A 23,112-nucleotide genomic window follows, 5' to 3' on the forward strand; every position below is an offset into this window, starting at 1 on the left:
AGTCAGGTCCTGGTTACTCTCTGGGGATGCCATATCCAGTTATTAGTATTGGCTTCACCCTTTCCCCCTCCCACACTCCCCTGGGCCCTTTGGCCCTGATGAAAACAGTGTGGCAAAAGGGAAGAAAGGGGGCTGAGACAGTGTGAGCACCTCTATGGGTCTGGCACCATACTGAACATTTAACAGTAATTTTCATTTAATCCTCAGAATACTAGAACACAAGCTCCAAGAAGGCATGAATATGTTTGTTTTGTTCTCTGATATACCCCAAGCACCTAAGACAGTGCTTAGAACAAGGCAGGCCCTCAACAAATATTTGATGAATGAACAAAGAGTCACCTTGGTATTATTATCCCCATTTTAAAGATGAGAGGATGACTCAGAGAGGATAAGTAGCTTAAAGTCATACATGTAATAAGGGTGAAATTAAAAATGTTTAACAACTAGTACTGCACCAGCACTGGCCACTCAGAACAGATGCCAGTTGGTGCTGGAGGAGCTGGGTTCTGCTTCAACCTTTTAGTTGTGGGATCTTGGGGAGGTCCACGGGAGGGTTGTGGGCAGGGAAAGGAAGACTCATATGTATACTGTCTACCAGCCTTGATGGTAAGTGATGCATCCAGGATTCAAATATGCACTTATCTGACTCTAAAGCCTTCTAAATGAAGTGGGAAACGGTACCATTTGCTTAAAAATGAGGAGAGCAGGAGATAACTGGAGGTTTTCATAGAGTAGAAAAAATATTCAAAATACCTGCAATGGGAAACAATTAGTAATGAATTAAAGATTGATAACTGAGCTCAGTCTGTTGCCAGACAATTTAAAAAACAAAAACAACAGGATGATCCAACTATAATAGGGTAGAGGGAAATGAGGAATAAGAGAAATATGAATGGGCAAAGCGAAACTACAGTATAAGGATTTTCAATTCCAGGTAAATAATTTGGATATGCTTCACAAAGAAATGAAAAATCAACACTGGCTCCTGAGCAAGAAAGGACTTGACGAAAGCTGTACCTCAAGAAGATGAGTTTGTGCAGGGTAGAGGGGGAGAAGGCGAAGAGCCTGGAGCTACATGGGAGGGGTCAGTGGTCGAGAGCACTATATATTTGGGTGTGATTCACAGAGATGGCACTCAAAGTATCCAGGGGCAAGAGTTCAAAGAACAGTGCACCCTCGGCTTTTAGGAACACCTACGTTCTGGTCACTGGCTTGTAGTCGCCACCTCTCTGTGGCTGACATGGTTTTACTATAAAAAGTACTTAGTTATCTTGTTGGTTTTCTGTTTAAGTTGGAACAAAAGGGATAAAGTGCAGTTTAGATATAAGTGACATTTACCAAAGAAGGTTTTTACTCTTTGTGGTTTTCTGTCAATAATTACCTATAATATCCTCAACCTTGGACTCTCTTAGTTCATTAAGACACTTAAAATAAATTTGTGTAAGTACTTAAACAGCTTTAAAAAAAAATCCAGGACAACTACGTGGGCAGTTTATTTTAATATGGACCCTGAGATTTCCACACAAAAAACAAGTTAGCCTATTTATTTATACGATAACAAAAATAAAAAGCAGAAGTTGGTCACCTGTTGTTACTGTCCCAGAAAGGCACACAGTGCCAACTGGCCAGGAACAACATTAATTCCTTCCACCCTCTTATGGTAACAGCTGTTCCCTTTTTTTTTCATGCTGGCAAAGGTCACACTCAGTAGCAAACTTTCCATGCAGATTTCTACATGCAAAAGGCAAGGAGATGGCTGACACAGTAGGGTGTGGGGAGAGACAGCTGATTTTTTTCTATTTTACTTTCTCCTGGGCACTTATCAGGAATCTATTTTGGGCTTCTTTGATATTTGAAGCTATAACTATTAATCATTTCTCAGCCAAAAAAAAAAAACCAAAACATTCTGTTTACATGAAGCTGGACTTGGAGATGATATAAGCACATTTTGAAATAAGCAAAAAACTTCAGCAAAATTATATGGTAACATTTACATCATTAATGGCCACCTAATTAAAAATGCATTATATTAAGTGAAGAGGCCAGACTCAAAAGGCTACATACTGTATGATTCCATTTACTATATGGCATTATATGACATTCCGTTTATATGACATTATAGGATGAAGAACAGACCCATGGTTGTCAGAGGTGGAGAATGGTGGGAGGAGTTGACTAAAAAAGAGAAGGCTGAGGGAATTTGGTGGCGGGGGGGGGGGGGGGGGTGCGGGGAACAGACTAGTTCTGTATCTTGATTGTGTGGTGGTTACATGACTCTAAATTCTAAATTGTCTAAATTCACAGAACTGTATCCCAAAAGAGTGAATTTTACTATATACAAATTTTTTCTTAATGTTGGCTTAAGCCTCATATCACCTCTCTCGACTCCCCTCACTTGTTTCAAACCTCTTGCCAAGCTCCAAACAATGACCCCACCCCCTCCACCTAGCTGACATCTACTTTCCATTCTAGCTTCTTTCTATTCAGCTCCTCCTGGAATCTTTCCTTTGGTGTGGCAGGGTGGGATCCCAGATAGAGCTGAGGCTTTATAGTCAGATACACCTCATTGGGTTTACTCTGGGCATTCTCCCAGTTACTACTTGAGTGAGCATGGGCAAATTATCTACTTATCTAAGCTCAGTTTCCTCATATGGTGGCTGCAAATAAATATAATTTATGTACCTACCTGTTGTAAACTAAGAGCCTAGTAAGATGCCTAGCATATTACCTGGCATATTAAGAGAGCTTAATTAAATGCTTATTCCCAGATCTTTCTCCTCTGCCTACTGCCTTCACAACCACTGATCTCTTTCTGAGTTCCCACGGACCTGATACATACATAAAATTATCACAACACTTAACTGATGTATTGAAATTATTTATCTCTGGCAAATAAAATGGGTCTATGTCTCTCTCTGATCCCTGAATTCACAGAGGCCAGCATGTTCATTGCCTGATAGTTAATAAATTGTTTGAAGAATAGCTTGTCCACCTGATCTGGTCTTATTGTTAAAGAAGGAAGTACTGGAAGAGAGAGAGAAGCAGGCAGAAAAGGCCAGAACACACTGAGATAGTCTGGGATGGGCGACCCGAGAAGGTTTTCCAAAGTTTCTACTAAGATGTTGTATACAGAATTACAGCACAAAAACTGCAAATAACCTAAGTATTAAAAAATGGAGGTAAAGTGGATTATGCCAAATACAAACAATGAAACACACATAACCATTAAAAGTAATTTTGTAGAAGACTATGTTAAAAAGAGTACATGAAGTAATATCCCAACTTGTTTTTTTTTTTTTAGAGCACAGTTTTTTTTGTTTGTTTGTTTTTAAATTCTTATTTTATATCAGAGCATAACTGATTAACAATGTTGTGTTAGTTTCAGGTGTACAGCTAAGTGATTCAGTTATACATATACATGTATCTATTCTTTTTCAAATTCTTTTCCCATTTCGGTTATTAACAAAATACTGAGGAGAGTTCCCTGTGCTATACTGTAGGTCCTTGTTAGTTATCTATTTTATTATTTTTTTTTATTTAAATAGACTTTATTTTTTCCAGAGCAGTGTTAGGTTCACAGCAAAATTAAGTGGAAGGTACAAAGATTGCCCACATACCTCTTTTCCCCACACATGCACAGCCTCCCACATTAACAATAATCCCTCCAAAGTGGTACATTTGTTACACTTAATGAACCTACATTGACAAATAATTGTCATCCAGTGTCCATAGTTTACATTAGGGTTCACTCTTGGTGTAGTACATTCTATGGGTTTGGACAAATGTAGAATGACATGCATCTACCATTACAGTATTACAAAGAGTAGTTTCGTTGACCCCAAAATCCACTATGCTCCACCTATTCATCCTTCTCTCTCCTCTAACTCCTGGCAACAATTGTCCATAGTTTTGCCTTTTCTGGAATGTCAAATAGTGGAAGTCATACAGTATGTAGCCCTTTCAGATTGGTTTCTTTCACTTAGTGATATACATTTAAGGCTCCTCCATGTCTTTTCATGACTTTTTGCTTAGTCTGGATGTACCATAGTTTATTCATTCACCTCCTGAAGGATATCACTGTTGCTTCCAAATTCCAAAATTTCGGAATTCCAAAAATTCCAAATTTTGACAATTATGAGTAAAGCTGCTATAAATATCCACATGCAGGATTTTGTATGGACATAAGTTTTTTACATTTGGGTAAATACCAAGGAGCATGATTATTAGATCCTGTGCAAGAGTATGTTTAGTTTTGTAAGAAACTGCCAAACTGTCTTTCAAACTGGGTGCACTATTTTGCAATCCCACCAGCAGTAAATGAGAGTTCCTACTGCTCCTCTCCCTCACAGTCCACATACTTCTTTTAAATTTCCAGTCATTTCCCTGGTTTATTCTGATTAATTTTCACAAGTGTTATGATAATTTCTTATACTCTTGAAGCCCCTCTTGAGTTTTCCAGTCCATGTGCCACATTGTAGCTAGGTTATCTTTTAACTGACAAATGTGATGAGGCTCCTAAATCCAAGTACTGCCATTAGTAAGTGGTCTCTCTACTCCTTAATATAATTTCGCATCGTATCACAAGACATGAAATGACAGCACAGAACAACGTAAGACATAAAACTGTATGATCGGGGCTTCCCTGGTGGCGCAGTGGTTGAGAGTCTGCCTGCTAATGCAGGGGACACGGGTTCGCGCCCTGGTCTGGGAAGATCCCACATGCCGCGGAGCAACTAGGCCCGTGAGCCACAACTACTGAGCCTGCGCGTCTGGAGCCTGTGCTCCGCAACAAGAGAGGCCGCGATAGTGAGAGGCCTGCGCACTGCGATGAAGAGTGGCCCCCGCTGGCCGCAACTAGAGAAAACCCTAGCACAGAAACGAAGACCCAACATAGCAATCAATCAATCAATCAATCAATCTTTAAAAAAAAAAAAAACTGTATGATCTACTCATCACTCTATTTCATACCAATACCTGCTTAGGAATTGTCTATTCCCCTTAATGAAAATGCTTTTAATTGTTTCCTCCCTCTTTTTTTCTTTTTCTTACCACTATCACTAGGCCTCAACTATATTTTCAATAAACTGCAAGCTACTTGAGGGCAAGAAATGAATCTTGTTTAAAACAGATGCCTAACATTGAATAAAGAGTCTGATGTCTACTATACCTACAGTTTATATTTATTGAATATAAAAATAAATATAAATATGTAAATATAAATAGATTTATTCAATAAATGATATAGATGTATATATAAGCGCATTTGGAAAAATATTTTCTTTCTTCAAAATCAATTTTTAAAAATTTTCCAGTCACGTCCAATAAAATCAACTGCTTCTAAAATTTCAGTTGATTTTTTTGGGACCTTATCAAACTTTACTGTAATATACTGTCTTTTAGATAACTAGATTCAGTTTGGTAAAATTCTATTCCTAATTTTTTCTTAATATTTTCATAAGAGAGAATGGATATATATATGTGGATATATATATATGGATGTTTATATATATATATAAAATGTCCTTGCCATGTTAGTATCAAAGTTATGCTGGATACATACATGATTACAAAGAATGACTTATATTGGTTTGTATGTTGAATTCTGTCTGAAATTTCTTTATTTCTTCAACATTGGAAGAATAGTCTCAGTTAATACAGACTTCTAGCTTAGTCTACAAGGACTTTAGGCAGATTTTTTTTTTTGGCGGGGGTGGGGAGTGTGGGGGGAGGGATCTATCATTTCTTCTGAGAAGTTTCCTAACAGTCTTCTTTAGCTCATTTGAAGACAGTGTATTTCCACTTAGAGCACAGGTTTTTTTAAAAAGTGTCTGGAAAGATATATAACCAAAATGTTAAAAGAGGTCATCTCTGGGTGGCAGTAAGATTAGTAGTGATATTTATATTCTTTTCTGGGCTTTTTAGAGTTTACCAATTTATTACATGTTAATTTTAGAAAATTTGGAAATCACAGAATAATTATTTTAAAAGAAAAAACTAATCTAGATTTTACTAATGATGTTATTCCATATCCAAGACTCAAATGTTGAAAACTGGGGTTAAATGCATTATGCTGAATCCATATAATGAAACACTATGTATTTCCGAAGTACAAACAGCAAAATATATTACAAACTATATACCTTTGGGGAAAGAAACAAGATATAAGAAGTTCCTCCAGTGAAAAAGTTATTTTAACTTGGAAAATCTATGAACATGGGACCTCCCTGGTGGCGCAGTGGTTAAGAATCCGTCTGCCAATGCAGGGGACACGGGTTCAATCCCTGGTCTGGGAAGATACCACATGCCGCAGAGTAACTAAGCCCGTGCGCCACAACTACTGAGCCCACGCGCCTAGAGCCTGTGCTCCATAAGAGAAGCCACCGCAATGAGAAGCCCGCACAGCACGATGAAGAGTAGCCCCCACTCGCGGCAACTAGGGAAAGCATGTGCACAGCAACGAAGACCCAACGCAGCCAAAAATTAATTAATTAATTTTTTTTTTTAAAGAAAATCTATAAACAGATACACAGGAACATTTCATCAAATATTAACTACTGTATCTTTCTTCAAAGGTTTATCCAAAGCCAAAAGATTTCAGAAGACAATATAAGATAGTGGGGCTTCCCTGGTGACGCAGTGGTTAAGAATCCATCTGCCAATGCAGGGGACATGAGTTCGATCCCTGGTCCGGGAAGATCCCACATGCCGCGGAGCAACTAAGCCCGTGCACCATAACTACTGAGCCTGCGCTCTACAACCTGCGAGCCACAACTACTAAAGCCCGCGCACCTAAAGCCCGTGCTCTGCAACAAAGAGAAGCCACCGCAGCGAGAAGCCCGCGCACCACAATGAAGAGTAGCCCCCCCGCTCACCACAACTAGAGAAAGCCAACGCTCAAAAGCAAAGACCCAACGCAGCCAAAAATAAATAAATAAAATACATAAATTTTTTAAATATATGTAAGAGTGAATCAGGGGAAGGTTCCTCTTTGAAACATAGTTTCTACAGAGTTTATTTAGTCTTTAGCTTAAAGAAATTGACCTGTAGGGTTTTATCTCAGTATTATTTAAGCTTATAAGACAAAGTGTCCTGTGTTCAGGTGAGATCACCTGATTAAGTTACTTCTCTCTTTGAACCAATGAGACTTCCAGTCTCAGCAATACCATCCACAAACTTCCCTTAACCAACGAAGTCTCCCTTATTAGCAGCTGGGCAAGAGACAACTTCTCCCATTCAGCAGGAAGACCTATATTCCAAAGAATAAAAAGTGTATGTTTACTATCATACTGATTCTTGACTAAAGCTGGCACTCTAATGTCTTTATAGAATTTCTAGAATAGTCATTGTCTAGAAGGGTATATACATAAATTAATTCCTCTTTAGAGACTGTGTATGGTGGTGGTTGGGGGGCAGATATTAAATCCTTTAAGGAGACTGCTTTAGCAACTGAACTTGTAGAAAAGAAACCTGAGTGACTTGATTTCACCATTTTGGTACAAAATATGCATAAGAAATAATTCAAGAATCAAAACTACAAATAAATTTTAAACAACCAAATAAAATCCAGACCTGAGACCTCAACTGCTTTTAAGAGTTCACATGCCCCCACCTATAAAAAAAAAGTATTGTGTATTTTAAATCTTAAAAGTATTTATGTGGATCCATCATGTCTAGTCTGAAATCATGCCAAATGGCAAGGTTTCAGAAACTAAAATAAAGTTATACTAAGGTGTGTCTCAGAAGGAAAACATAAAAACTCTAACTTTGGCAGGAAGTTACCAAAGTGGCATATCTAAATTAGTAAGCTTTGTTTAAAACACACACACTTTTTTAAAAAGGCACAAAAGCCAAAAAGTTTGGTAAAATTCTTTTTTTAATAGTTATCATTGCAGTAGCAAATGATATATCCGTTTTCCCAAAAATCTATGTTTGTACCACTAGAGTTATTTTATACAGAAGATAAGTTGCAAGAAGGAAGAACTCCCGCAAATTATTCCTTTATGGTTAAGAGCAAACATGCAATGCTGAAACTACACAATAAACAGCAGCTGCCATGGGAAGCAAGAAAAAAAAGACAGGCAGATATTAGTTTGTTGAATGCCTACTAAGTACCACGTACTTTATTTACATAGATTCTCATTTATTCCTAACAAACCTGTGAAGTAGAGAGTATTCGCTCCATTATGCAAGTGAAGAAACTGAAGCTCAACAAGACTAAATAAGAATTCGTGTGACCTGAAGCAAGAATACATAGCAAAGCAGAATTTTGAAACCAAGTCTACCAGGCTTCATATCCCAAACTCCACCACATTTGGTAACAGTTGCTTTGGAAAACAAGGATATCAAATAATCCAGTGTTCTCAGTAAAGAGGGTTCTGTAAGAGGAGTTCAACTATTCCTATACCGTTAACCTAAAAATGGTTCCTCTATCTGGCAAGATCCTTCTTCCCCCATTGAGCATATCACAGGAAACCATGACAACCTATTATCCCAGACTATTGGCTACTACACTCTCCCTTCTAAGTGCAACTTTTTAAAAGAATTACCAATAGCCACAGATTTCCACTTCACCAACTACTCACTTCTCAGCCCACCCCAATTTATTTTTTAACATTTTTTTTAATAAATGTATTTATTTCATTTATTTATTTTTGGCTGCGTTGGGTCTTTGTTGCTGCACGTGGGCTTTCTCTAGCTGCCGCAAGCGGGGGCTACTCTTCGTTGCAGTGCGTGGGCTTTTCATTGCGGTGGCTTCTCTTTGTTGCGGAGCACAGGCTCTAGGGGCACGGGCTTCAGTAGTTGCGGCTCGCAGGCTCAGTAGTTGGGGCACACGGTCTTAGTTGCTCTGTGGCATGTGGGATCTTCCCGGACCAGGGCTTGAACCTGTGTCCCCTGCATTGGCAGGCAGATTCTTAACCACTGCGCCACGAGGGAAGCCTCCAGCCCACCCCAATTTAAAAATGGCTTTACATAAGGTTATCAATGACCTTTGTGTAACTAAACCCAATGGACACTTTCCCAGTGTTATCTTACTTACATTTCAGGAGAATGTAGACATTGTTACCACTCTCTCCTTGAAGCATTCTCTTCACTTGGCTTTCCAGAAACATTCTCCTGGTTTTTAAAGTGTTCCCTCCCTCTCAGTCTTGGTATTTTTCATTTCCTCCAACCAATCTAAAAAGTTGGTGTTTCTCATAGCTCAGTCCTAAACCTTCTTTCCTTTTCACTTTATAACTTCTGCCTGAGGTTTCATCAATTCTCATGACTTCAATTACCATGAATATGCCAATGACTCCCAAAAGTCAGACAGTTCCTCTGAGCTTTCGACCCATTTATCCAAACAAGGACTTGATACCTCCTCTTGGAAAATTCAAAGGCACCTTAAACACAACATGCTGAAAACCCAACTCACTATCTCATCTCCATCCCCCTTCCCATCTCAAATGGGTTCTCTCCTAGTGCTCCCCAGCTCAGTTATTAAAGAAACCAACATCTATCCAATTATGCAAGCCAGAACTTTCAGAACTATCTTTGACATTTCTCTCTCTCTGACTTTCCACTTTCAATGTGTCACCAAAACCTGTCCATTTTACCTCTCAGATACCTCACAAATCCCTTCAAACTTTTCTCCATTTCCACCAGCACCTCTTTACTTTCACTACCATTATCTCATTTGGACGGCTGCAACAGCCTCCTAACTGATCTCCCTAAATCCATTCTTTTCCAGCTTCAATCTATTATTCCTCCCTGCAGCCAAAGTCATCATTTTAAAAAGCTACCCTATCCTCCTTATTCAAAACCCTTTTTATAAACTCTCATAGTACCCATACCTCTCCTTCATAGCACTTATTGGTTCATTTTTATATTTATTTGTGTGATTATATGCATCTCCACTGCCTAAGACAGAGCCTAGCACATAATATGTGAAGAACTAATATTACTGGAATAAACAAATGCCTACTATGTAGTGGACATTGCATCACAGCCAAGGAGAACATACAGATGAAGACCCAGTCCTTTTCAGATAAGGAAACTGAAGTTGTCAACTTGGGTGATTTACCCTAATGGTAGGTGATAGAACTAGAATTCAAACTCAGACCAGTATGTTTCCAATGTCCATATTCTTTAACTTTTATGCATCCTATCAATATAAAATAATTCTGTAAAACTTTTATACATTAGTAAAAATAAATGGAAACTTATTTAGTATCTTGATAACATACAAAATATTTTAATAAAGTTCTGTTGAAATTGCAAAGTAACACCCTACATTTAAACTGCTTTAAAATAATACGACAGTCCATTCCCCTCTTATTTTGAGTAATTATAGTTTGCACAGATATGATGCTAGCCCCCTCAAAAAGCACCCATTCACCCCCTTTATTATACACAGTATTAATATGTCTTTATCTCCTAGAACATAAATACCTTCTTCTGAATTATATTCAGATAATACACTAAAACATGCTTATGGCTAGCCCCTATATGAGCTATAACATTTCTGCCACAATTCCGTTTGATGTACCTGACAGTTCAAAATTTCAAACTCTTCTGCTTTGAATTTACAAAATATTCAACCAAGTTATGCTGTCTTCCAACCTCAATATTTCATTCCTTTTTAAAAAATTTGATTGATTGATTGATTGATTTTGCCACACTGGGCAGCTTGTGGATCTTAGTTCCCCAACCAGGGATCGAACCCAGGCCACGGCAGTGAAAGAGCCGAGTCCTAACCACTGGACCGCCAGGAAATTCCCCTCCAATCTCAATATTTCATTCTTAATTATGAAAAGTCTGAGGACATGAAGTAAGGGTAACTATAACAAAATTTTTCCAGCAATTTGCTTTTTTCCTAGTAAATCCTAAACATAGGTTGAATTATTGTTGATCAACCTAAAGGACAAATTCCTTACTTCAGGAAATTTAAATCACTATAAATGTGACCCTTAGATTTATCCAACTGAAAATCAGAACCTCCACTACAGTCTCTGTACTGGGCAGCAATCTCAGGCCTTGTGAGGTACATCCTCATGATTAATCCTACTGGCCCTCTTCCTCTCAAAGAAGCTTCACCCTCTCCTGACTTCCTCTTGGAAGGTAAAAACAGACTATAGCAATATTTACTTCTTCGTTTTTTTAAACGTTCCTTTTCCTCACTCTCCTCTTTGCCTCCCTTTTTATCAGAAGAAATTAAGTTAGCCAAAGCCAACATCAGGGCCTTTGGGCTACAGAGGCTTATGAGTTTAAAATTTCAGTCACAACTACTCAATGTTTTTAAGTGTAAGTTTTAAATTATTAGCAAACAAAAAATATGACTCTTAAATAGGACTCAATTTTGTCAAGATTTTCTTACAACTTCGGCCATGGTATTTTAATTATGATGTACATACTTCTAATTGGTGGTGGGTTTCCAGGGCTATAGGATAGACAAAATTCCTTAACTGTTCAATGATAGCTATATCCCAATGCCCTACGTAGTAATGAATCATTCTGCCAGCTACAGCTAAACAGTAACATTAAGGTCTCACCATTCCAATCATTAACTGGCTAACAAACTGCAAGACTAGTACTGAGGAAAACAGAAACATAATCCTAGATTATGTTATTATTTTATTTCAAAGAACACCTCTCTCCTATTTACTATTCTGCAAGTCACTGGAATAGAATATAGCACAGGTGGATATAAAGTTAGAAGACATTCCCCTGGCATCTCAGATCTTTGCCAAAAGAATTTGATAGTCTTAGCCGAAGACAAATTGCTGTTCATACAGATGACAGTCTCCTGATACTAAGCAGACGGTTAGAATTGTGGTTTCTTTCTTTTTTCATTTTTTCTTTTTAATTTGATAGTAGGTGAACATTATTCTTTATCTTTTTTAAACCTGAAAATCTCCCTTCACTGAAATTTCAGTGAGTCTGACCAAATTATATTTTGCTTTGGCTTCTCAAGGTAGCATATGTTACCATTTCTCACAATATGGTTGACATAAGAGTAACCAACTAGTTGCAAGATTTCATGAGCCATTTGGTCACTGATAAAGTCATATACCTATGTGTGGCAAAAGAAGAGACTCAAGCAGGGGGCCTACATTACTTTGTATCAGGGCCCATTTTTCTTATATCACTACTTCCTGAATACTTCAATCAGTCTTCAGCTTTTTCCTATTTTCTGCTGACAACACTCACTGCCTTCATGGCCAGGCTAGATTTATAATTGATCTGCAAGTCTGCTGCAGTTGCTCAAAATGTCCCATTTACCATGTGCTCTTTGTTTTCCTACCCTGAGTCCAGTGGTATCAACTGCTCCAATATATTCTGCAGCTACTGACTCTCCTTAATAAGCAAGGTTTGCTCACCCCTATGATCAGGAGAGAGAAGCAAGGCAGACATTATTCTCACTATACTTTACATATAAGTAGACAAAGGAGCCCAGGTGATCTTGCCCATGTGATCAGAGAGAGTAGCAGAAGCAAGACTAGAATTTGACTACCAAGCCAACCTCTTTCACTACCAGACCACACTTTGAACACTTTAAAAAAAGTTACATAAACAAAATTGTTATTCAGTGAAAAATCATCCACAATGTCAAATCCTAATGCAAAAACTTATCTTCTTAAAAGGTAATTTATTTATTTATTAGATTTGATTAGTAATTAAACTATATTCAATGGCAGAACTTAGAATCTCTCTCATATTAATATAGATATCCAACACTAGCTATAAAGTTGAGTATTACCCATAACTTGCCTAACAAGTTTTGATAACATCACAAATTAAGAGCCCTTTTCTCCAACTGGGCCACTGGGTTAGACACAGACAATATTTGAGAAGGAGCATTTTCAAAATTCCTCTCTTGTATCAATGCCATTTTTAAAAAAGTGAAATACAATAAACGTCACTTGCTTCTGCTGCACTGCATAACCATGCTAGGTATATTTTCTAAATCAAATTGGGATGTCATTTGAAAAAGTGTGGTTTAATAGTTTTTTTAAGAAAAATATTATAAAAGTATGACTTTAAATTACATTTAGTCATACATTTAACAAACTGCCTCTATGGAGAAGACTGTTACCTAAAATTAGGACTATCCAAGAACACTGCAGATGGATGTGATCACTATATACATTTATTTTTAAAACTCTATGGAAAGAAAAAAAGGAAAAATTCTTATTGATCAAGAGAAGTTATAAGAACTGGTTATGTTTAGCTGTATTGCAGCTATACTTCAATCTGTATTGCAAGTTATTAGCTTTTGACCAGTTTATATTCAAGAAATAAAATCTTTATGTTTTAAAATTTGAGTACTAAGTGAACTTATGACTATCTCAACCATGCCATTCCCACTTCACACACACCTTTGTTTATTCCTATTTCTAGTCTGCTCTTCTCTCTACAACCACAAACATTCGTTTGGGTACTTTGTCTATGAGCTGTGGGAATACTGCTTACCTAGAAGTAAAACGAGAAGATCTGAGTAAGGTATCTGATTCCAGAAAGAAACAGGTTAGAAGTAATCAAAACATCTCCCATAGTGATCTGGACACTAAAAACTGAAATATGAACCAGGTTCCAATTTAAATGCTGCTTAAACTGAAGCTAGAACTACACTAAATAATGTTCCAAAAGAAAAGTCACCAGCACATGGTATCAAGTTTAAATAACAGACTGGGTCAGTGGTACTAAATTGGTTTATTAACTTAACAATGATAATAACAACAATAGCACAGGCAAGGAATACGCTGAACACTTCACATACACTGTCTCATACATTATCTCATCTAATTTCACAGCACTATGAGAAAGACACTATTATCATCATCTTTTTCCACATTCGATGACAAAACTCATAGAGTTGAAGCAACCTGCCCAATGTCATACAGTTAGTAATAGATGGAGTGAGAATTCCAACCCCAGAAGAGTGGCTGCCTCAAGTCTATTGCCTACTCACTCAGGCAACAAATATCTGAATGCCTACCATGCACCACGCACTTCCTAAGCACCGGTATTACAATGTTTCCACCCAGTAATACAGATGGATTCTGAACTATCTACAGGAATTATTTCCAGAATTTAGCAGTAGCCAAGAGTGATGTTCCCAAAGGTTTACAGTACCTCTGCTGGAAAGTAAAAGCAGTGGTCTCAGGAGAACCTATTTTGAAATACAGACAGACTTAATTCAAATTCCTACTTCTCTCCCCTTACAATGTTCTGTGTACCTCTTGGGGATGGAGACCCTATCTCACTCACTCTTAGTAACCTAAGTGCTGTGACATATCAGGCACTCAACTTACCATACAGTATTGTCATTGTTATGAGTCTGTCTTCCAGAGTAAGCAAGAAGCTATTTGAGATCCATGGGTTTTGTTTTATTTTTTCACCCATTTTTGTATTACCAGTGCTAGGGCATACAATGAGGCTAATACCATAGGCTAATACCATACAGTTCCGTGATGATTCATGAGTTTACGTAAAACATTTACCAAAGGCTCATTTATTCATTCAATAAAGAACGTTTTTCTTCTCTTCTTCTCATTTACCTCAAGCACCTAAGCAGCCAACCCATCTCTCTTCCTGCTGACGTAAATGAACCAAAAGGCAAGGCAGAACCTGGCTTAACAAGCTGCCAATTAACTCAAGAGCTCATCCGCTACACATTTCCTATATGTCATTTTCCTGGGCACTCCACCCTGAAAAAAGACTCAGGAAACATTTCCAAGCAGTGACAACTGAGAACTAAACCATGAGGCTCTAACTATATCTGCTGGAATGAGTTACGAAAGGTGACTCTGAACTCTATACACATGACTCATGTGAAATGCAATGAAGGACAAAGGTCTTCCTTTACTGAGTAGAAATGCCTACGACAACAACGTATTTGAAGAAGAAGTCTGTGGGTATGCTACTGAACAGGGCAAATCAGTTACATCTTCCAGTATGACATACCCTCCTAGCAAACTCTTAGTAGTTATTATGCGTTTGACTTATGAAAACTTAAAGTGCCTCCTTTGGACAGCAGACACACGCTCAAAACATGATGAGCAGAAACTGACTCTGCAGCCACACCATATAGAACATAGTCATAAAACATTTAGGCCACCTAAAATAACCACTGCTTTTACAGCCAATTAATTCCCTCAATCCTTCATTCCTCACCCTCTTCATTTCTCAAATCTGGACCAGTCAATCTGAATTCAAAAGTTATAATCCTTAAAAACGCATTTCCCAATTCCCAACCATACCACTTCTTACCTGAGTTACACTGGGAGTTTCCCAACTACTCTAGGCCTTAGTTCCATCATCTACAGAATGAAGATGAACAAGCTATCCTCCGTGAGCGGGTTTTTTAGAGACCTCACAGCCACACAGGGCCTAGTGAGAACTAAGTAAATGTCAGTTACTATTATTATCCACTCTGACATTTAGAAATAAGTTACAAAATTCACTATTAAGAATATCATGGATACATACTATATTCCAGCCACACCGGCCTCTTTTCTGTTACAAATGCCCTTTGCCCCTTTAGCCCTCAACGCCTGCTCTTCCCTATGCCTGGAATCATCTTCTTGCAGCTCCTCCATGACCAACTTACTTTCATCCTTAAATCTGAAATCAAAAATGCCCTCATCAGAGAAGCCTTCCTTGAGATTGCCACCCCTCAACATCTCACTCTCTTCTAACCTTGTTTTCATTCTTCCATGGCATTCAAACATCTGTAATTGTCTTATATATTAGCATAGAGACCTTACCTATCTTTTTCACAGTGATTATTACAGCTCCTAGCATTGTACTTAGCACATAATAGCTAATAAATAAATAAATGATGTTGCGAAGTCAGATATTTTAAAAACTTAACATTGTGTTAAACACAACATAAAAAATAGTATAAGGTAAACATATGTCAAAATAAATATCTGAGGGAATTCCCTGGAGGTCCAGTGGTTAGGCCTCCACGCTTCCACGGCAGGGGGCCTCGGTTCGATTCCTGGTCAGGGAACTAGGATCCAACAAGCCGCGTGCCACGGCAAGCAAGCAAGCAAGCAAATAAATAAATAAATAAAATCTGATTGGAAAAACAGGGGTAAGAGGGAGAGGGGGTATGAAGAGGTATTACACAATAGCTTTTTCTTTGCTGCCTGCTTAACTGCAGATAGGAATTCAAACAATAGAATTTACACAAATGAGGATACACAATTAAGGTCATTCAAAAAATTTAGGAATATTAAGTCTACTTTTTTACATGGTCACTCAATCATTTCCAAGGCCTGGGCAATAAAAACAGTGAAGGTGACCAGAGTGTGGCTAACTCCATTTTCTTGATTAAGCTGAAATTCAGGACTTAACCACTGTATAAAGTAACAGTTTTTCCATTTGTTTAATTACATTCTACCATAGACTATACAGATCGATTTCTACCATAGCTGGGATTACCTCTACCTGAAGATCATATATGTGGTTTTTACATGTGACTGATAAAACACTACTATTTCAAGATGTTCTGTAAGCTTCAAAGACATTCCATGAGTACTCATGGGAAACGGTTTACAGTTTGTGTTTTTGTCCCTATTACAAAACAATGTTGATGTTATTTTTACTAAAATAATGATGTTGTTATAGTAGGATTATAGATGATTAATATTATTTGACAAAAATATTGTGGACATTAAGTGCAAGGCACTGCTCTAAGCCCTTTATATATTGACTCATTTAAGCCTCACAACAACCATACAAGGTAGGTACTTTTATCATTATACAGCTGAGGCAACAGAGGCACAAAGAGGAAATTTGCCCAAGGTCACACAGCTAGTAAATGGAGCAGCTGGAATGTGAACCTAGGCAGTCTGGATCCAGAGTCTGTCACTAGACTGTGCTATCTAATGTTTTTAAAGAAAAAGTCATTCCCAATGTTAGACTAGTTTCAGTTAAGTAAAAAACAACTCTGAGCCATCTGGGCTTTAAACCTAGACAGTAAGAAGGTTGAAGGGAAGAAGGAAAGCAGGCTGGAGTGGAAAAAGTGAAAATGAAAAATAAGGTAAGTAGAAAAAGAAGAGGGCCAAAAAGAAAGAAGAAAGTTACTTGTAACCACTGCTCATAATATCTGAATGAATGCTTTTTCGGAGAGAAAATAAGAAAAGAGGCAAGACAGTGTCCATATAATCCCTAACTAGCTTATTATATAGACTGTATATTTCCATCTCATATGCTGAATTAAGCCACCCAAATTAGGAGGAAACAAACAATTAACATTCCAAATTCCTTTCCATAAAACTGAAGCTACACGTTAACTGGTTCACTTAAAATGTGGGTGTTTAATGACTTACAACCAACTTCTTTTTTAGCAGGGTAAACAGTAACAATTTAAACTTTAATTTCTTATCAAAAAGAATTAGAATAATTCCACAAGCTAAGTAACACATAGGAAACTTTGGTAGAACTCAGCCAAAAATGACTAAACAAGAAAGAAATTAATAAAGATTTATAGCATGTCCATGAGTTTCCAAAAGGATGTAATTCAAAAAGAATATAAAGGAAAAAATTACTTTTCATAAAAGCTATAGAGGGGAATGCTCTCTGAATATTTCCATACTCTATTCCAAGCAAGGTAAATTTAAGTTTAAAGTCAACTGTATAAAACCAACTAGAGCCAAATACTATCAATTTCCTCCAGGCCTCTGCTTTTGTTCCAAACTAGCCATTTAAAGGTAGAAAAAGCCTTGCAACAGGAGGCCAGTCTGACCCAAGAATATGCCAGTTTGACAAATTTTTGTTCATCTTTTGAGATTCCTTCTCTCTCTCTGTGGCTGAGAGGAAAGAGAACAGTTACATAAAACAGAGAAACAAGCACAGTAAACTTTCATCAGAAGCAAAAGAAGTTTGCTGAATAGAAGTTAACAGAAGTTGAAATGGCAAGTAGGATAGGCACTATGTCCTATTTATTTATTTACCTCTTTGGTATCTAACAGAATGCCCAGCACCTACTAGATAAGAAACAAATACATGAGTGAATTCACCCAATAATGAGTGAATGAACAAATAAATGTTAGGAGAAAAGGGAAGGCTGCAGACTACTTAGCAAGTGAGACTCTTTCATTAAGTATTTGATTTTTCCTTGAGAAAGGGGCCCAGATTCAGGGTCAGGAAAGGGAGCACTCTTGAGGGGTACTACTTAAGGGGCAGGATGATGTCAGCATAATTACTGGAGAAGAATAAGTAACAGGGATTCCACAACCACCTATGGCTGCCAATGTTTTTTGCTGCCACATTTTCCCCTAAATTTATTGACTCTGATTTGGCATAATGATGAGACCACATTTGCAGCATGCTGAGGTAACCATGACCCCCTCCATTCCAAGAAAGCCCATGTTGGGGCCCATGAGTTGCTGTTATCACCTGCTATTATGGGAAACTGTAACTGGTGTCAAGTGCAGAAAGGGAAGTTACCTCAGATCTGTTTGGACATAACATGAGTATTATCAGTAGGGCCCTGGAGAGAAAACAGCACATCCAAATAAGGTTTTCAAGAGAGAATTTAATGAAGGAATCATCTTCAAAAGTATAGGCAGGGTTTAGGGAAAGCAGCAGGGGATGGTGGAATACTCCCACACCAGCAACATGAGGAAGTCATTATCATCTCTAGGCCTAAAGGGGCAAGTAAAGGGTTACCAGAACCCAGAAAGATCTGTAACTGTAGCTGGCTGGCACAGAAGGCCACTGAATAGAAGCTGTGACCTACTCACAAAACACAGAACAGCTCTGGCAACACAAATCCAGCAGGAGTAAACTGGCTCTTCCAGGCCTCCTGCTCTTGTCCCATTGGTCAAAGCCAACCAGAAACCAAAAAGCAAGAGCAGGGTGGAGAAAAGATCTGAAGGGGCAAAAGGAGAATATACAATACAGAAGGATATTCCAAATGACCGCCACCCAGCAAAACATAGGCACATAAAAAGGTTTTGCCAGTTCCACCCAAATCTTCTAGGCATCATGAGAACCTGCAAAAAAGTCATAAACACAGGTACTTATTTGGGTTCCCACTGCCCTATATCAAGTTGAGGAAGAAAAAAAAAAGATTCTAAGAGTAGTCCTAGGTAATTTTTGTCATTTCTGCATCTCTAAGAATAAACAGACAACCCTTTTATCTATAATGGATCACATCTAGAGCAACTCTCTTCTTTGTACTCAAAGGCCATCTATTCCATACCTTCATTATTATACTTATCATGATGTGTTGTGACTCTTGTTTGTTTCTCCCTCATTAGACCCTGAACTCCTTTAGGGCACAGATTGTCTTATTCATCTTTGTATCCCTAGCACTTAACATGAACTTGGAACAGAGTTAGCCTTCAATCAATGTGCACTGAATCAATTAGTGGACTCAGTGTCCATTAACTGGCAGCCCAATGCCAGGGTGCATAAAATCTAGAATGACCCTCAGCAATTAAACACTAATAAGTTTTATTCAGGACATGGTTTAAAACATTGAACAAAAACACAGCTTTCATACCAGCCCACTACCAGTCTCTGTAGAGCAGCTTTTCTCGTGTGCTCAGATGGTATTTATGGCCTTTTCTACAATCATAGAACTCATTATCAAAAGAGCCAGAGAAAGATGGCAAGACCATGCTCCATCTCAGAAAGGAATCAAATACACATCATCTCTCAAAATTCTCACTCTTCTTCCAAGAATTGACCAGATCCACTAAAGGAACTAATAATCTGGGTATATTATGTGGAGGAACTCATGTTTCACAGCAGTGATAACACTGATTTAGGGTAGAAACGCATATACACACGTGCGCGCATGCACAACCCACACCCCCCCACACAAGCATGTTTAACTATCACTTCAACAGACGTCACCTTCTGTAATATTATACAGTAGCCATGTAACACAATCACATAATATCAGCATATCAAATGGATACACTATATGATGTTGGGTGATCATTAACAGAACCTGGAACATATTCACATTATAATTATGAATCACTTCCACATAACCCTGTACTTATGAAGTGCTTAATCATCTTTTCGTTGCTATAGTCAAATCTCACCTGTAGTTCTCCAAAGAAAAAGAAAAAAGTTAATGCCAGGTTGATAACCCTCTTTGAGCTATCACGATTTTAGGCCGCCAATCTCCTGCTGTCAGTAAGGTGAATGAAAACCAAATTTAAAGTTCGGTTTAAAGTGGACCCTTAGACTCCACTAGAAAGGTGAGTTTGCTATAAAAATATATTATCTCCCAAAACTCAGCATGAAAATGCTTTGTATCTCTAGCATCACTGTTCGCCTTCATTGCTGCTTGTAATGGAGTGTTGATACTGTTAAATCTAATGTCATCGTATATACCAAATTAAAATAACACTTCACTTTCTATTTAGTAATAGGGAATTCTGGGCTTATCTTGACAATACACTCAGTTACTTTTAAACTCTAGTAACACAAGAACAGATAAAATGTGTTTCAAATAGATCGGTATAAGTATCTGATACTGATACTAAATGCATAAGTCCCCAAAACAAGTTTTTTCCAAAACCATCAAAAATACTTAAAATCATAAACACAATTTTATCTTTTTTGAGAGCCGTCATAAATTCTGCAACTGTCAGGTCCATGTAGCAATAAAATTACTCTTACCTCTATAGGACAATTATGTGATGTTTCCATCATATTGAAAATACAGACTGCAAGAACCTACAATTTATAAAGTTGTACTGCATATAGGTTCCTCCATTATACATGAATTAAAACAAAACAAAACATAGATTTACCATATGGCTTTCTGTTTAATAACACTGAGCTACCTCAGAGCAGTATTATGTTTCGTCTATCCTGGTTCAGTGTTTAGCCCAAAGAGAAAACAGGACGTTTGTTTCATAAATTACCAACTCCCACAAGGTAGGAAAAGGGGAAGTTTATATATAATTCTGACAGTACACAATATGTGGCAATGACAGAATAATATCCAATATATTAGAATTATCAGTCACTTATGACTAAACATTTTCCTCTCCCTTCACTATAATATAAATGAAGTTTAACAAACCTCCACTAACATTCAGTACAAGTTAAAATACATTTTTAAATATAACATCTTTACCAAGGTAAGCTTTTCACTGAAAATAAATTTGAATATATTTAATGTAATTATGAATATGTCCGGACATCTGAAAGGATCACTTGTGCTTCTATAAAAATAGTGTTCCAAAATCGTGTTTCCCTTTCCTAAACTTAATTCCTAAAATTCACTGTGGAGCTATACAGTAAGTGTCTTTGTAAACAATAAAGATGCTTCATAAAAAAGAGATTTTTCCTCAAAAGACAGGTAACAGAATTTGTAAAATTCGGCAAGACTGCCAGCACCTAAATGGTCAGGTTTGAGGCAAGAGAGTGGAATACCGGATTAAAACCGGGGGAAATTTCCTATCACTGAAAAGCCATTATGCAGACTTGCATCTAGGATGCTAAAGTCACAGCTCTCCAACCAACGCTGAGAACTTGCCAATACCATTACTTCGATACTCAACCATAAGTAGGACTACCCAAACATCGAGCAGGTGTTCTTGTTGTCGTTTTTTCCATAACACATAAATAGTTCAAAGATACTGCCTTACACAACACATACTGAAAAGGTGAAAATCTCTCCTCCCAACGCCTATCCCTTGGCCAAATGACTTCAATTCTTTCTCGTCAAAATAAAAGAGCAACTGGCAACCAGAAGACCCACAACTGAACTCTTCTGTCAGAAAGACAACGCCAAATTTGCTGCAGCCAAAGAAATGTCTAGTGCTCCTTCTGGGCTCTCACAGGAGATGGAAAGCTACACAATGGCAAGGTCTGTGCAGAGAAGGACACAGCAGGTCTGGGGCACACCATCCCCACTCCAGCCCCAAAAAAGCAAGGTTCTTCAAACCTATAGGCAGAAACCTGGCATCATCACACCCACTTACAGCCTGACAATTTACAAGCTGGTAACACCTTCTAATTAGGAGAGTTCTAGTCTTTTATAGACGGAAATTTAAACGGCTTCCCACAAGTAAGATAAACCTGGCACTGGCGCCAGTTACTGAGAACCCCCAACGCATCAAACCTCCTGTTTCGCTACTGAACCTGATGAGCCAGTGACCAGGCTTCCCTACAGCCGAGAGGGGAAGAGCCCACCCTCCGGGCTGGGAGTGGAAGGGGAAACAGAGGACAGGAGAGCAAGGGATGGAGCGCAGAGGCGTGAACAGCTTCCAAGCAGGGTGGGCTCAGCGCACCGCCGGGCGACAAACAGCAGCGGCCACGCGGGAACCGGGGTGCGGGCTGCGAAGCGGGGTCCCCGGGCTGCGGAAGCCGCCCCCAGCGTCTCGCCCGGCACGGCTCGTGCGTCAGGCACACACACACCCCCACCCCACGCCCGCCCGCGGCTCTCGCCGAGTCCCCTCCCAGCGGACACACACCCGCAACCCACCGGTGCACCCACACCCCGGGCTTGCGCGCACACGCCCCTCCGGCCGGCGGCGCGTACGTACCCAGCAACACGCAGAGCACATCGAGGGCCACGTACGGCAGTCGCGTCTTGTCAAACATGGTCTCGGCGCGGGCGGCAGACTAGGCACCCGATTCACGAGACCGGGCCGGGGACTGGCGACGGCTCCTCCCAGCCGGGGGAGAGCAGCCGAGGCCTGACGGAGACCCTGCGGCGTTCTGACGGGCAGCAATGGCGCCCGCGACCCCTTCCCTCGCAGCTCCCGCAACCACTTAGTCGGGGCCGAGAGGCTCGTGTGCCAGCCGCGGCGGGTCCGCTGCCTCAGGCCCTCCTCAGTCGGCCCTGGCCCGCCCCGGCTGCTCGCTGTCCAGGTCCAGGCGCCGTCTCCAACAGGCGGGGCGTCCGGACTCGTGCTTTAAGGATGGGGACCGGTAGGGAGGAGGAACACGGGCTCGGCCCCTCCCGCGGGGCAGCGCGGGACCCGCCTCCGCGCGGCCTCGCGGGCTTGGGGAGCGCAGCAGAGGCGGAGCGGTCAGTGAGGGGTGACGGGGCGGGACCGGGGAAACACCAGGCCGGGGCGCGCCAGCCAATCGGCGCCTCTGGCCCCGCCCCGCCCGACCTGCGCAGCCCGCCCCTCAAGTGGGCCG

General features: G+C 39.4%; 1 protein-coding gene across 2 annotated transcripts in view; it reads right to left on the bottom strand.

Moving 5' to 3' along the window:
* The window catches only part of PLPP1 (phospholipid phosphatase 1), a 121,710-nt gene extending 98,786 nt beyond the window's left edge, over positions 1 to 22,924 (bottom strand). Inside the window, exon 1 of one of the 2 annotated variants that reach the window (XM_007195592.3) lies at positions 22,509 to 22,924. In XM_007195592.3, coding sequence (XP_007195654.2) covers positions 22,509 to 22,566 — 58 coding nt within the window. In that variant the 5' untranslated portion in view covers positions 22,567 to 22,924. The remainder of the gene's footprint in view (positions 1 to 22,508) is intronic. The other variant, XM_007195593.2, reaches the window with a different exon arrangement.
* Between the last annotated feature and the right edge of the window lie 188 nt (positions 22,925 to 23,112).

Source organism: Balaenoptera acutorostrata, chromosome 2 (genome assembly GCF_949987535.1).
Source record: "Balaenoptera acutorostrata chromosome 2, mBalAcu1.1, whole genome shotgun sequence".
NCBI lineage: Eukaryota > Metazoa > Chordata > Mammalia > Artiodactyla > Balaenopteridae > Balaenoptera > Balaenoptera acutorostrata.